Consider the following 16,741-nt stretch of genomic DNA (forward strand, 5'->3'; position numbering starts at 1 on the left):
CAAATAAAAAAGCAAAAAGTACAATATTTCGTGTAATATCTTCCAATCGTGTAAGATCTGTTTCTCTTTCTACCAATGAGCATATCAAACATATGTAATCTTTATTAGACAAGTTTCATCACCATTGTGAATGAAGGCTTAAAGCTATGGCGTGTATCTCTGAATGAGCAAAGTGTTGGTTGTGTGGATGTTGTTGTAAAGTGTGTTAACTGTATCCAGTGGACCAGTGTCAGTCATAGAGACACTGCTGCTGTCATGACCCATGTGTGTCAGACTGACTTTATATCAGTTCATCAAATAGAAGTTCAGGGCGATGTACAGGATTCTGCAGATACCAACTTATCAACATGCAAAAGTACATCTCAAAAGACATTCAGTATCTCTCACCAAGACATAAGAACCCTAGCATGCAGAGTGGGGGAAACAGTCATATATTCCTAATGTCTGTCTATGTGTCAAAGACCAATCCGACATGGCTAAAATATGTTTCTTTAAACGTGTTCTGTGAGCAGTGAACTGTAGCTATTCAAATGATGTCCAGTTTTAGCTGATGTGCACCTGTGTCTCTTGAGTGACAGAAAGTCGGTGGAAATTTAGGGCTGAGACTTTCAGAAGAGTCTCTGGAGAATCCAGTGAAAGCAGCATGTGTGCATGTCTCCATACCAGCTCAATGGCACCTCTTGTCTCCAACCAACACCATTACAATTAAGACTGATTCCATGAACTCCATTATCTCAAGGTTGAATTTAATATAAAGCTGGCTCTAATCTATTCATAATAAGAAGAAGAAAGTCGTTCCTTTCATCAGGACGCAAGCTGCTTCATGTGTGGGCGTTGAGGATCTCGAGTTCCACAGAGTGGGGGCAGCCACCCTAAAGGCTCTGTCCATAGCTGAAGTCCCTAACCCGGGGTGGGGGGGGTGGGGGGGTGGGGGGGTAAAGCAGTCCGTGGTCTGAGGAACAGAGATTCTGGGAGGGGGAGTAGGGTCTGAGGAGCTGTGAGAGGAGCGGGGGCTAGAGGTAGTAATATGTGGTAGTTCAATTTTTACTTCATGTAATATATTTTAGTTGAGGTAGTAGTTGTATGGATAACGTGGTAGTTGAGATAGCGGTTGTATTTAGTAGTTGATTTAGTAGTTGTGTTTGTAATACTTGATGGTTGAGGTAGCAATTGTATGTAATAAGTGGTAGTTGAGGTAGTAGTTGTATGTAATACATGGTAGTTAAGGTAGAAGTTGTATGTAATGTGTGGTACTTGAGGTAGTACTTGTATGTTTAATAATGCTGAGGAATCTAATGCTGGCTCTTGGTTGAGGCCCCTGGTTAGAGCCAGCTCTGTGCTCAGCGCTCTGTGTCAGAGTCTCTTCCCCCTCAGCAGCTGCAGCAGGTTCCTGCTGTAACAGCTCAGTGTCTACGCAGTGTGACTGAGGGAGGTTTTTGTACGGCCCTCAATCACTGTGTGAACAAATTGACACTGTTCAGGAAGTGGAAACTATGACAGTGATAAACTGCTGCATCTTCACGCTGGGCGGCGTTGATGGTCAGAGAGAAGTCAGTGCTGCTTCCACTGCCACTAAACCGAGCTGGTGTTGGTGATACACGTTGGTTTATATATTTTATGATGAGCTTGGGGGCTTCTCCAGGTTTCTGTTGGTACCAGTGAAGATGCTGACCATTACTATTGCTGTAAACCGCTGGGTTTGTTTTACAGGTCAGAGTGACTGTGGTTCCTGGACTAACGGACACTACTGGTGTCTGAGTCACAGTCACCTGACTGCTGGTTCCTGTAGAAAACAAACAAACCAAACATTGAGTTATCCAATAGAAAACACAAGCAAACAGAGAAGGGTGGTCAACATTTTGACTGAGTGGAATGAACCAACCTGTTAAGGATCCACAGACCACTGTCCAGAAAAGTAGGGTGAGGTGATTCATGGTTGCCACGGTTTCTGGGGTGTTGAGTGACAGCTCTGAGTCCTGCAGTGTTGAACTCAGAGGACTTTAAACCCTCTCAGAACCCTGCAGTTTCAGCTGAGCATGCAAAGCTTCCTCTATATGGAAATGACCTGTTTCCACTCATCAGACCGGGGGTGAGAGTGACTGCAGACATTCTGGGAGGACCGCTGTATGTCTTCTACATTCATTCTTTTGGAATACAAATTCAGTTTTTCTGGAAACTATTGGAATTTAAAATGTGTTATATTTCTCTTGTTAAATTGATCTGGGTTTGTATGAAATCCTTTAATTTTATTATTTTGATGAAATGTATTCTCAAAACATTATTTACTAAAACTAGAATAATAGATCATAATTTATTGTTCAGTTTTTAATAAATGCATGATTATAACATTGTCTTGAGGTTTTTTAATGAGTCAAATGATTGGACTAATGTTAAAGCAATCCACTGTTTGTTAGTGATCCTTCAACAATTTTATGAAAATATATGTTGAATAAATACATTTGTTTAATCCATGTACATTCAGACAATAGATAAAAATTACCAATAATTGTTTGAGCGAATCAAATATTGAATGATTCAGAGATTTTTGTCTGAAAGCGAGTGATTGTGTGACAGTAAGATGAGCCTTTAATATGCGGGAGGTTTTTGTACAGCCTCTTAACGAGTTTGTATCACTGTGGTACACTTTTGGTGGAGGCACCAAACTCATCGTTGACTGTAAGTACAAGGACACTTTTTTGTATCGTACAAACTTAGAAAACTACCTTTTGATTAACTTACATGGAAAGATAGATTTAGATTTTCTTTGTTTTTAACTAATTAAATTTTTCGTAGGATAGGCTAATGACAGTTTAAACATCATTTAATGGAGTTCAGTCGTTTGATTTTATTGTTGACATTCTTTCCAAATCATGTCTTTCTTATGAGAATTCATAATTTATTGAAAACATTATTGATTTACTTTTAACTACATTATATTGAAAATCAAGTTTCAATCAGGTTCTGTTTTAAAAGAAAAAAATGCAGTCATCATTCAATGAATATAATATTATATCCGTATTATGTGCTTATAATATCCTGTTAAGAGTTTTCTTGCAAAATCCGAAATGAAATATAAAAAAAAGGAAGTGAAAGAAATATTTATTAAGATGGCAACCTGGCAGTTGACATGTGTCATGAATAAGGTTGTAGACATTTCCACTTTACAATAAACAACATTTCTTGATAAATGCTGTTGTTCCCTTCCCTCTGTGCCCCTATGAGGCTGATGTTAACTGAGCCTGTTGTCCACTCCTCTCTCTCTCTTCCAGTGGGAGTGGTGCAGCCCACGCTGAGCGTCCTCCCTCCCTCCAGAGTGGAGCTGGAGCAGGGCAGTGCTACACTAGTGTGTGTGGCCAGTGGGGGCTTCCCCTCAGACTGGAAGCTTGGCTGGAAGGTGGGGGGCAGCAGCAGGTCTGGGGGGGTGTCTGATAGCCTGGGGGTCCTGGGGAAAGATGGCCACTACAGCTGGAGCAGCACCTTGACCCTCCCTGCAGACCAGTGGAGGAAGGCGGGCTCAGTGAGCTGTGAGGCCAGTAAGAATGGCCAGACGCAGCCTGTCACTCAAACCCTGAATCCTGACCAGTGTTCAGAGTAGAGAGGCTCCAGCATGGAAGTACTGGAGAACACAGATCTCCTCTGACACGTCTGCTTCATGTCTCTATCTGAGGTGGCAATGCAGCTTTTGATGATTTACATTAATATAACTCGTGTTGGATTCATTGACATTATGCTCTCTGATTTTATCCCCTTGCTTTGTCACATGTTGAATCAAATAAAAAAACAAAAAGTACAATATTTCTTGTAATATTTTCCAATCGTGTAAGATCTGTTTCTCTTTCTACCAATGAGTATATCAAACATATGTAATCTTTATTAGACAAGTTTCATCACCATTGTGAATGAAGGCTTAAAGCTATGGCGTGTGTCTCTGAATGAGCAAAGTGTTGGTTGTGTGGATGTTGTTGTAAAGTGTGTTCACTGTATCCAGTGGACCAGTGTCAGTCATAGAGCCACTGCTGCTGTAATGACCCATGTGTGTCAGACTGACTTTATATCAGTTCATCAAATAGAAGTTCAGGGCGATGTACAGGATTCTGCAGATACCAACTTATAAACATGTAAAAGTACATCTCAAAAGACATTCAGTATCTCTCACCAAGACATAAGAACCCTAGCATGCTGAGTGGGGGAAACAGTCACATATTCATAATGTCTGTCTATGAGTCAAAGACCAAACCGACATGGCTAAAATATGTTTCTTTAAACGTCTTCTGTGAGCAGTGAACTGTAGCTATTCAAATGATGTCCAGTTTTAGCAGGTGTGCACCTGTGTCTCTTCAGTGACAGAAAGTCGGTGGAAATTTAGGGCTGAGACTTTCAGAAGAGTCTCTGGAGAATCCAGTGAAAGCAGCATGTGTGCATGTCTCCATACCAGCTCAATGGCGCCCTCTTGTCTCCAACCAACACCATTACAATTAAGACTGATTCCATGAACTCCATTATCTCAAGGTTGAATTTAATATAAAGCTGGCTCGAATCTATTCATAATAAGAAGAAGAAAGTCGTTCCTTTCATCAGGACGCAAGCTGCTTCTTATGTGGGTGACAAAGAACAAAAAAATATGAAACATTATGTATTAAAACAGTAAATAAACAAATAAATAAGAAAAGATCATGTTCCAAAGTCCAGGCCCAGTAAGTGGGTCTTCAGGCAGCTTGTGAAAGCGCAGATGGATCCAGCGTTGAGGATCTCCCGGGGAGCGAGTTCCACAGAGTGGGGGCAGCCACCCTAAAGGCTCTGTCCATAGCTGAAGTCCCTAACCCGGGGTGGGGGGGTGGGGGGGTAAAGCAGTCCGTGGTCTGATGAACGGGGAGTAGGGTCTGAGGAGCTGTGAGAAGAGCGGGGGCTAGAGGGACTGGGGGGTGAGGAAGAGGAGGAGGAGGAGGAGGAGGAGGAGGAGGGGGAGGAGGAGGAGGAGGAGGAGGAGGAGGAGGAGGAGGAGGAGGAGGAGGAGGAGGAGGAGGAGGAGGAGGAGGAGGAGAAGGAGGAGGAGGAGGAGGAGGAGGAGGTGCTATAGGACCTGACTGGGAGCGGGTGGAGGTGGAAGGGGGGAGTGCAACTAGGGTTCGGTGCGGGTGAGAAACTGGCAGCAGAGTGGTACACTGGAGCCGATCCAGGGCTCTGTGGGGACCCCCCAGTGGGACTCCATGACCCCCGTCCAGAGGGGAGGTGATGAAGGCGTGGATGAGGGTCTCTACCACGGGGGCAGTGAGGGACGGCCCCAGTCTGGACATGTTTCTGAGGGGGTCCAATGCCTATCTGTTGATGGTCTCCATGTGGGGAACCAGTGATAGGGATGAGTCTGGGACCCCCCCAGGTTGGGGACTGGAGAGAAGGGGCAGACGGAGCAGCCGTCCATGGACAGGACCAGATCCCCGACCTTCTGGGGCCTGGAGGGCCTCAACCAGGACTCTGTCTTCTTACTGCTGAGGTGTGACTGGGGGGGGGGGGGGGCAAATGTAATGTATGGACGTTGAGGTTGTAGTTGCATTCAACATGTTGATGTATTAGTTGTATGTAATACGTGGTAGTTCAAGTAGTAGTTGTATATGGTAGTTATGGTAATAGTTGTATGTAATACGTGGTAGTTGAGGTAGTTTCTGTGTTTAATAATGCTGAGGATTATAATACTGGCTCTTGGTTGAGGCCCCTGGTTAGAGCCAGCTCTGTGCTCAGCGCTCTGTGTCAGAGTCTCTTCCCCCTCAGCAGCTGCAGCAGGTTCCTGCTGTAACAGCTCAGTGTATACGCAGTGTGACTGAGGGAGGTTTTTGTACGGCTCTCAATCACTGTGTGAACACCCAGACACTGTTAGGATAGTGGTAACTCTGACAGTGATAAACTGCTGCATCTTCACGCTGGGCACCGCTGATGGTCAGAGAGAAGTCAGTGCTGCTTCCACTGCCACTAAACCGGGCCGGTGTTGATGATTCAAGTGTACTTGTATATCTTATGATGAGCTTGGGGGCTTCTCCAGGTTTCTGTTGGTACCAGAATATATAGGAATTGCCGTACACCGCTGGGTTTGTTTTACAGGTCAGAGTGACTGTGGATCCTGGAGTAAAGGACACTACTGGTGTCTGAGTCACAGTCACCTGACTGCTGGTTCCTGTAGGAAACAAACCAACCAAACATTTAGTTATCCAATAGAAAACACAATCAAACAGAGAAGGGTGGTCCACATTTTGACTGAGTGGAATGAACCAACCTGTTAAGGATCCACAGACCACTGTCCAGAAAAGGAGGGTGAGGTGATTCATGGTTGCCACGGTTTCTGGGGTGTTGAGTGACAGCTCTGAGTCCTGCAGTGTTGAACTCAGAGGACTTTAAACCCTCTCAGAACCCCAGTTTCAGCTGAGCATGCAAAGCTTCCTCTATATGGAAATGACCTGTTTCCACTCATCAGACTGGGTGTGAGAGTGACTGCAGACGTTCTGGGAGGACCGCTGTATCTCTTCTACATTCATACTTTTGGAATACAAATTCAGTTTTTCTGGACACTATTGGAATTTAAAATGTGTTATATTTCTCTGGTTAAATTGATCTGGGTTTGTATGAAATCCTTTAATTGTATTATTTTGATGAAATGTATTCTCATAACATTATTTACTAAAACTAGAATAATAGATAATAATTTATTGTTCCGTTTTTAATAAATGCATGATTATAACATTGTCTTGAGGTTTTTTAATGAGTCAAATGATTGGACTAATGTTAAAGCAATCCACTGTTTGTTAGTGATCCTTCAACAATTATATGAAAATATATGTGAATAAATACATTTGTTCTATCCATGTACATTCAGACAATAGATACAAAATTATAATAATTGTTTGAGCGAATCAAATATTGAATAATTCAGAGATTTTTGTCAAAAAGCGAGTGTTTATGTAATGTAATATGCGGGAGGTTTTTGTACAGCCTCTTAACGAGTTTGTATCACTGTGGTACACTTTTGGTGGAGGCACCAAACTCATCGTTGACTGTAAGTACAAGGACACTTTTTTGTATCGTACTAACTTAGAAAACTACCTTTTGATTAACTTACATGGAAAGATAGATTTAGATTTTATTTGTTTTTAACTAATTTAATTTTTCGTAGGATAGGCTAATGACAGTTTAAACATCATTTAATGGAGTTCAGTCGTTCAATTTTATTGTTGACATTTTTTCCAAATCATGTCTTTCTTATGAGAATTCATTATTTATTGATAACATTATTGATTTACTTTTAACTACATTATATTGAAAATCAAGTTTCAATCAGGTTCTGTTTTTAGAAGCAAAAAATGCAGTCATCATTTAATGAATATAATATTATATCCGTATTATGTGCTTATAATATCCTGTTAAGAGTTTTCTTGCAAAATCCGAAAATTAAAAAAATCAAGTGAAAGAAATATTTATTAAGATGGCAACCTGGCAGTAGACAGGTGTCATGAATAAGGTTGTATACATTTCCACTTTACAATAAACAACATTTCTTGATGAATGCTGTTGTTCCCTTCCCTCTGTGCTCCTATGAGGCTGATGTTAACTGAGCCTGTTGTCCACTCCTCTCTCTCTCTTCCAGTGGGAGTGGTGCAGCCCACGCTGAGCGTCCTCCCTCCCTCCAGAGTGGAGCTGGAGCAGGGCAGTGCTACACTAGTGTGTGCGGCCAGTGGGGGCTTCCCCTCAGACTGGAAGCTTAGCTGGAAGGTGGGGGGCAGCAGCAGGTCTGGGGGGGTGTCAGATAGCCTGGGGGTCCTGGGGAAAGATGGCCACTACAGCTGGAGAAGCACCTTGACCCTCCCTGCAGACCAGTGGAGGAAGGCGGGCTCAGTGAGCTGTGAGGCCAGTAAGAATGGCCAGACGCAGCCTGTCACTCAAACCCTGAATCCTGACCAGTGTTCAGAGTAGAGAGGCTCCAGTATGGATGTACTGGAGGACACAGATCTCCTCTGACACGTCTGCTTCATGTCTCTATCTGAGGTGGCAATGCAGCTTTTGGATGAATTCATTAATATAACACTTGTTTGATTCATTAACATTATGCCCTCTGGTTTTTACCCCTTGCTTGTGTTGTCACATGTTGAACACTTAATAAAAATGCTAAAAATACAATATTTCTTGTGATATTTTCAGATCGTGTAACTTCTATTCCTGTTAATTGATCTTCCGACCAATGAGTATATCATGGTAATCTTTGTTACATAAGTTTCAACACCATTTTGAAAGGAGGCTTAAAGTTATGTTGTGTATCTCTGAAAGAGCAAAGTGTTGGTTGTGGGAATGTTGTTGAAAAGTGTGTTCAGTGTATCCAGTGGACCAGGGTCAGTCATAGAGCCACTGCTGTTGAAATGACCCATGTGTGTCAGACTGACTTTATGTCACTTCATATAATAGTAGTTCAGGGGGATGTCCAGGTTTCAAAAGAATTAAACTTAGGAACATGTAGAAGTATGCCTCGAAAGACAATCCGTATCTCTCACCAAGACACAGGAACCCTAGAATGCTGAGTGAAGGGAATAGCAACATATTGATAATGTCTGTCTATGAATTAAAGACCAAACCGACATGGCTAAAATATGTGTTTCTTTAAACTATGTATTCTGTGAGCAGTGAACTGTAGCTATTCAAATGATGTCCAGTTTTAGCTGATGTGCACCTGTGTCTCTTGAGTGACAGAAAGTCAGTGGAAATGTAGGGCTGAGACTTTCAGAAGAGTCTCTGGAGAATCCAGTGGAAGCAGTATGTGTGTATGTATTAATACCAGCTCATTGGTACCCTCTAGTGTCAAACCAACGCATTTACATAAAAACTGATTCCACGAACCCCACCGTCTACTGGTTTAAATCAACATATTGCAGGCTTGATTTTATCCATAATAATAAAAGTAAAGTTGTTCCTTTTATCAGGACCCAAGCTGGTTTAAATGTTGGGGACACAGAACAAAAAAATATGAAATATTATATTTTAAAACAATCAAAACAATAAATAAATGAATAAATAAGAAAAGATCATGTTCCAAAGTCCAGGCCCAGTAAGTGGGTCTTCAGGCAGCTTGTGAAAACGCAGATGGATCCAGCGTTAAGGATCTCCCGGGGAGCGAGTTCCACAGAGTGGGGGCAGCCACCCTAAAGGCTCTGTCCATAGCTGAAGTCTCTAACCCGGGGTGGGGGGGTAAAGCAGTCCGTGGTCTGAGGGACGGAGATTCTGGGAGGGGGAGTAGGGTCTGAGGAGCTGTGAGAGGAGAGGGGGCTAGAGGGACTGGGGGGTGAGGAAGAGGAGGAGGAGGAGGGGGAGGAGGAGGAGGAGGAGGAGGAGGAGGAGGAGGAGGAGGAGGAGGGGGAGGAGGAGGAGGAGGAGGAGGAGGAGGTGGAGGAGATGGAGGTGCTACAGGACCTTAAAGGTAGCCGGTGGAGGTGGATGGGGGGGGGGCGGGGATTGGTACACTGGAGCCGTATGTAATACGTGGTAGTTGAGGTAGTAGTTGTGTGTTTAATAATGCTGAGGAATCTAATGCTGGCTCTTGGTTGAGGCCCCTGGTTAGAGCCAGCTCTGTGCTCAGCGCTCTGTGTCAGTCTCTTCCCCCTCAGCAGCTGCAGCAGGTTCCTGCTGTAACAGCTCAGTGTCTACGCAGTGTGACTGAGGGAGGTTTTTGTACGGCTCTCAATCACTGTGTGAACACACCGCCACTATGGTAACTCTGACAGTGATAAACTGCTGCATCTTCACGCTGGGCGCCGTTGATGGTCAGAGAGAAGTCAGTGCTGCTTCCACTGCCACTAAACCGAGCCGGTGTTGGTGATACAAGCTGGTTTGCATATTTTATGAAGAGCTTGGGGGCTTCTCCAGGTTTCTGTTGGTACCAGAATATATTGGAATCGCTGTACACCGCTGGGTTTGTTTTACAGGTCAGAGTGACTGTGGATCCTGGAGTAAAGGACACTACTGGTGTCTGAGTCACAGTCACCTGACTGCTGGTTCCTGTAGAAAACAAACAAACCAAGCATTGAGTTATCCAATAGAAAACACAAACAAACAGAGAAGGGTGGTCCACATTTTGACTGAGTGGAATGAACCAACCTGATAAGGATCCACAGACTACTGTCCAGAAAAGGAGGGTGAGGTGATTCATGGTTGCCACGGTTTCTGGGGTGTTGAGTGACAGCTCTGAGTCCTGCAGTGTTGAACTCAGAGGACTTTAAACCCTCTCAGAACCCCAGTTTCAGCTGAGCATGCAAAGCTTCCTCTATATGGAAATGACCTGTTTCCACTCATCAGACTGGGGGTGAGAGTGACTGCAGACGTTATGGGAGGACCGCTGTATCTGTTCTAGATTCACACTATTGGAATACGTATTCAGATTTGATCTAATGAACTTTTGGAATTTATGATACATAACATTTTATCTGGTTGAAGCCGATCTTGGTTTGTATGAAATCCTTTAACTTTCCATTTGTTTGAAAGAAATTGTCGTTACATTATTACCTGAACCCAGAATAATAGATAAAAACATGTTGTTCTTTACATAATAAATGCACGATTATAACATTGGCTTGAAAGTTTTTTATTAAGTCAAATTAATAGACTTGTTTTAAAACAACAAACCGTTTGTAAGTGAGCCTTTAAAAATGTTATGAAAATAAATGAATGATGAATATATATCATTAAATTACTATACATTCATACAATTAATGTATATTAATTATAATATTTCCAATGAATCAAATATAGACAAATTCATCCATTCTAGTGAGAAGCCAGTGTTTGTGTGTCAGTGAAATGAGTCTTTAATGTGCGGGAGGTTTTTGTACAGCCTCTTAATGCGTTTGTGTCACTGTGGTGGACTTTTGGTGGAGGCACCAAACTCATCGTTGACTGTAAGTACAAGGACACTTTTCTTTGCCTGGCATATTTAACTTTCTCTAAATATAATTAAGCGTGATAATCTTATCTTTTGGAACTTTCTATATTTTTAATTTCTGGTCATTTTTTTTTAAAGATAAGCTGAGGACAAAGTGTAAATATATTGTGGTACAGAGTTCTGTCTTTTAAATTATACTGCATATGTTACATATGTTCTACAATATAATGTATTTAATGAAAGACCTCGTTATTGCTGTGACATTATTCATTTATTGAATTGGCAAATCAGTCACATTTAAGTTTGAAGAAATTCACAGTTGTCGATTAATGTTAACCCAATAAAATGCTACATTTTGAAGTTCAATAATTTAAAATATAATCATGTTACCGTTTGAATGAAGAGATTTTAAACACAATGGTTTCCTTCCTCTTTACTGTCACCAACTGCTGGTGAACAGGAAGCTGTCCCTTCCCTCTGTGCTCCTATGAGGGCTGATGTTAACTGAGCCTGTCGTCCACTCCTCTCTCTCTCTTCCAGTGGGAGTGGTGCAGCCCACGCTGAGCGTCCTCCCTCCCTCCAGAGTGGAGCTGGAGCAGGGCAGTGCTACACTAGTGTGTGTGGCCAGTGGGGGCTTCCCCTCAGACTGGAAGCTTGGCTGGAAGGTGGGGGGCAGCAGCAGGTCTGGGGGGGTGTCTGATAGCCTGGGGGTCCTGGGGAAAGATGGCCACTACAGCTGGAGCAGCACCTTGACCCTCCCTGCAGACCAGTGGAGGAAGGCGGGCTCAGTGAGCTGTGAGGCCAGTAAGAATGGCCAGACGCAGCCTGTCACTCAAACCCTGAATCCTGGAGAGTGTTCAGAGTAGAGAGGCTCCAGCATGGAAGTACTGGAGAATACAGATCTCCTCTGACACGTCTGCTTTATGTCTCTCTGTCTGAGGTGACACTGCAGCTTTTGGATGAATTCATTAATATAACACTTGTTTGATTCATTAACATATGCCCTCTGGTTTTTACCCCTTGCTTGTGTTGTCACATGTTGAACACTTAATAAAAATGCTAAAAATACAATATTTCTTGTGATATTTTCAGATCGTGTAACTTCTATTCCTGTTAATTGATGTTCCGACCAATGAGTATATCAATGTAATCTTTATTACATAAGTTTCAACACCATTTTGAAAGGAGGCTTAAAGCTATGTTGTGTATCTCTGAAAGAGCAAAGTGTTGGTTGTGGGAATGTTGTTGAAAAGTGTGTTCACTGTATCCAGTGGACCAGTGTCAGTCATAGAGCCACTGCTGTTGAAATGACCCATGTGTGTCAGACTGACTTTATGTCACTTCATATAATAGAAGATCAGGGGGATGTCCAGGTTTCAAAAGAATTAAACTTAGGAACATGTAGAAGTATGCCTCGAAAGACAATCCGTATCTCTCACCAAGACATAGGAACCCTAGAATGCTGAGTGAAGGGAATAGCAACATATTGATAATGTCTGTCTATGAATTAAAGACCAAACCGACATGGCTAAAATATGTGTTTCTTTAAACTATGTATTCTGTGAGCAGTGAACTGTAGCTATTCAAATGATGTCCGGTTTTAGCAGATGTGCACCCGTGTCTCTTGAGTGACAGAAAGTCAGTGGAAATTTAGGGCTAAGACTTTCAGAAGAGTCTCTGGAGAATCCAGTGGAAGCAGTATGTGTGTATGTATTAATACCAGCTCATTGGTACCCTCTAGTGTCAAACCAATGCATTTACATAAAAACTGATTCCACGAACCCCACCGTCTACTGGTTTAAATCAACATATTGCAGGCTTGATTCTATCCATAATAATATGTGTTGGGGACACAGAACAAAAAAATATGAAATATTATATTTTAAAACAATCAAAACAATAAATAAACGAATCAATAAGAAAAGATCATGTTCCAAAGTCCAGGCCCAGTAAGTGGGTCTTCAGGCAGCTTGTGAAAATGTAAAGATCTCCCGGGGAGCGAGTTCCACAGAGTGGGGGCAGCCACCCTAAAGGCTCTGTCCATAGCTGAAGTCCCTAACCCGGGGCGGGGGGTTGGGGGGGTGGGGGGGTAAAGCAGTCCGTGGTCTGAGGAACGGAGATTCCGGGAGGGGGAGTAGGGTCTGAGGAGCTGTGAGAGGAGCGGGGGCTAGAGGGACTGGGGGGTGGGGGGTGGGGAGGAGGAGGAGGAAGAGGAGGAGGAGGAGATTGAGGAGTAGGAGGAGGAGGACAAGGACGAGGAGGAGGAGGTGGATGGGGGGGGGGGGGGGGGGGGGGGGGGGATCGGCTGCCAGGGTTCGGTGCGGGTGAGGACCCTGGCAGCAGAGTGGTATACTAGAGTTGACCCAGGGCTCTGTGGGAACCCCCCAGTGGGACTCCATGTCCGCCGTCCAGAGGGGAGGGGGGGGGGGGGCTTCGCGGCGTGTTTTTATTTTTTTACTGCTCGTGGCGCCCCCCACAAATAAGGCGCCACGGGCGGCTGCCTGGTTCGCCTAAAACCGCAACTGGGTCTTATGCCTACCTGTTGATGGACTCCATGTGGGGAACCAGTGATAGGGATGAGTCTGGGACCCCCCCAGGTTGGGGACTGGAGAGAAGGGGCAGACGGAGCAGCCGTCCATGGAAGGACCAGATCCCCGACCTTCTGGGGCCTGGGGGGCCCCAACCAGGACTCTGTCTTCTTACTGCTGAGGTATGACTGGGGGGGGGGGGGGGGGGGGTGATGTAATATGATGAAGCTGAGGTTGTAGTTGTATTCAACATGTTGAAGTATTAGTTGTATGTAATACGTGGTAGTTCAAGCAGTAGTTTTATATGGTAGTTGAGGTACTAGTTGTATTAAAACATAGTAGTTGAGGTAATAGTTGTATGTGATATGTGGTAGTTGAGGTAGTACTTGTATGTTTAATGATGCTGAGGAATATAAGGCTGGCTCTTGGTTGAGGCCCCTGGTTAGAGCCAGCTCTGTGCTCAGCGCTCTGTGTCAGAGTCTCTTCCCCCTCAGCAGCTGCAGCAGGTTCCTGCTGTAACAGCTCAGTGTCTACGCAGTGTGACTGAGGGAGGTTTTTGTACGGCTCTCAATCACTGTGTGAACACATAGCCACTATGGCGACTCTGACAGTGATAAACTGCTGCATCTTCACGCTGGGCGCCGTTGATGGTCAGAGAGAAGTCAGTGCTGCTTCCACTGCCACTAAACCGAGCTGGTGTTGGTGATACAAGTTGGTTTACAAATTTTATGATGAGCTTGGGGGCTTCTCCAGGTTTCTGTTGAAACCAGAATATATATTCACCAACTAAAAAATGACTGTAAACCGCTGGGTTTGTTTTACAGGTCAGAGTGACTGTGGATCCTGGAGTAAAGGACACTACTGGTGTCTGAGTCACAGTCACCTGACTGCTGGTTCCTGTAGAAAACAAACAAACCAAACATTGAGTTATCCAATAGGAAACACAAGCATACAGAGAAGGGTGGTCCACATTTTGACTGAGTGGAATGAACCAACCTGTTAAAGATCCACAGACCACTGTCCAGAAAAGGAGGGTGAGGTGATTCATGGTTGCCACGGTTTCTGGGGTGTTGAGTGACAGCTCTGAGTCCTGCAGTGTTGAACTCAGAGGACTTTAAACCCTCTCAGAACCCCAGTTTCAGCTGAGCATGCAAAGCTTCCTCTATATGGAAATGACCTGTTTCCACTCTTCAGACGGGGGGTGAGAGTGACTGCAGACGTTCTGGGAGGACCGCTGTATCTCTTCTACATTCATACTTCTGGAATACAAATTCAGTTTTTCTGGAAACTATTGGAATTTAAAATGTGTTATATTTTCTCTGGTTGAATTGACCTGGGTTTGTATGAAATCCTTTAATTTTATTATTTTGTTGAAATTTATTCTCATAACATTGCTAAAACTAGAATAATAGATAATCATTTATTGTTCAGTTTTTAATAAATGCATGATTATAACATTGTCTTGAGGTTTTTTAATGAGTCAAATTATTGGATTAATGTTAAAGCAATTCACTGTTTGTTAGTGATCCTTCAACAATTTTATGAAAATATATGTTGAATAAATATATTTGTTTATTCCATGTACATTCAAACAATTGATAGAAATTAATAATAATTATTTCAGCTAATCAAATATTGAATAATTCAGATATTTTTGTAAAAAAGCGAGTGTTTGTGTGAGAGTAAGATGAGTCTTATGCGGGAGGTTTTTGTACAGCCTCTTAACGAGTTTGTATCACTGTGGTACACTTTTGGTGGAGGCACCAAACTCATCGTTGACTGTAAGTACAAGGACACTTTTTTGTATCTGACACAGTACTAACTTAGAAAACTACCTTTTGATTGACTTACATGGAAAGATCAGTAGATTTTCTTTGTTTTTAACTAATTTTATTTTTCGTAGGATGGGCTAAAGACAGTTTAAACATTATTTTATGGAGTTCAGTTTTTTTCCAAATCATGTCTTTCTTATGAGAATACATAATTTATTGAAAACATTATTGATTTACTTTTAACTACATTTTATTGAAAATTAAGTTTCAATCAGGTTCTGTTTTCACATCAAAAAATGCAGTCATCATTTAATGAATATAATATTATATCCGTATTATGTGCTTATAATATCCTGTTAAGAGTTTTCTTGCAAAATCTGAAATATAAAATATAAAAAAAAGGAAGTGAAAGAAATACTCATTAAGATTGCAACCTGTCAGTTGAAATGTGTCATGAATAAGGTTGAATACATTTCCACGTTACAATAAACAACATTTCTTGATGATTGCTAATGTTCCCTTCCCTCTGTGCTCCTATGAGGCTGATGTTAACTGAGCCTGTTGTCCACTCCTCTCTCTCTCTTCCAGTGGGAGTGGTGCAGCCCACGCTGAGCGTCCTCCCTCCCTCCAGAGTGGAGCTGGAGCAGGGCAGTGCTACACTAGTGTGTGTGGCCAGTGGGGGCTTCCCCTCAGACTGGAAGCTTGGCTGGAAGGTGGGGGGCAGCAGCAGGTCTGGGGGGGTGTCAGATAGCCTGGGGGTCCTGGGGAAAGATGGCCACTACAGCTGGAGCAGCACCTTGACCCTCCCTGCAGACCAGTGGAGGAAGGCGTGCTCAGTGAGCTGTGAGGCCAGTAAGAATGGCCAGACGCAGCCTGTCACTCAAACCCTGAATCCTGGAGAGTGTTCAGAGTAGAGAGGCTCCAGCATGGAGGTACTGGAGGATACAGATCTCCTCTGACACGTCTGCTTTATGTCTCTCTGTCTGAGGTGACACTGCAGCTTTTGATGATTTACATTAATATAAATCGTGTTTGATTCATTGACAGTATGCTCTCTGGTTTTTACCCCTAGCTTTATCACATGTTGAATCAAATAAAAATGCAAAAAATACAATATTTCTTGTTATATTTTCCAATCTTGTCAAATATGCTTCTCTTTCTACCAATGAGTATATCAAACATATTTAATCTTTATTAGACAAGTTTCATCACCATTGTGAACGAAGGCTTAAAGCTATGGTGTGTACCTCTGAATGAAGAAAGGGTTGATTCTGTGGGTGTTGTTGTAAAGTGTGTTCACTGTATCCAGTGGACCAGTGTCAGTCATAGAGCCACTGCTGCTGTAATGACCCATCTCTGTCAGACTGACTTTATGTCACTTCATAAAATAGAAGTTCAGGGGGATGTCAAGGGTTCTGCAGATACCAACATAGAAACATGTAAAAGTCCATCTCAAAAGACAATCAGTATCTCCCACCAAGGCATAGGTACCCTAGCAGTGAGTGGTGGAAACAGTCACGTATTCATAATGTCTG

At 43.1% G+C, this 16,741-nt stretch overlaps 3 gene segments (V, D, J or C); all 3 read left to right on the forward strand.

Moving 5' to 3' along the window:
* The first annotated feature begins 2,323 nt into the window (after window positions 1–2,323).
* On the forward strand, window positions 2,324–3,785 carry LOC130383232 (immunoglobulin kappa constant-like). The segment is given in 2 exon segments: window positions 2,324–2,676; window positions 3,270–3,785. Coding segments are annotated over 2 exon segments (411 nt in total).
* A 7,043-nt stretch (window positions 3,786–10,828) lies between these two features.
* LOC130382146 (immunoglobulin kappa constant-like) lies at window positions 10,829–11,961 on the forward strand (the record flags this gene model as incomplete). The annotated part of the segment is given in 2 exon segments: window positions 10,829–10,922; window positions 11,447–11,961. Coding segments are annotated over 2 exon segments (420 nt in total), but the record flags the coding sequence as incomplete, so codon positions are not given.
* Window positions 11,962–14,675: 2,714 nt separating this feature from the next.
* On the forward strand, window positions 14,676–16,506 carry LOC130382659 (immunoglobulin kappa constant-like). The segment is given in 2 exon segments: window positions 14,676–15,215; window positions 15,795–16,506. Coding segments are annotated over 2 exon segments (420 nt in total).
* The last annotated feature ends 235 nt before the right edge of the window (window positions 16,507–16,741 follow it).

This window comes from Gadus chalcogrammus, chromosome 5, assembly GCF_026213295.1.
Source record: "Gadus chalcogrammus isolate NIFS_2021 chromosome 5, NIFS_Gcha_1.0, whole genome shotgun sequence".
Lineage (NCBI taxonomy): Eukaryota > Metazoa > Chordata > Actinopteri > Gadiformes > Gadidae > Gadus > Gadus chalcogrammus.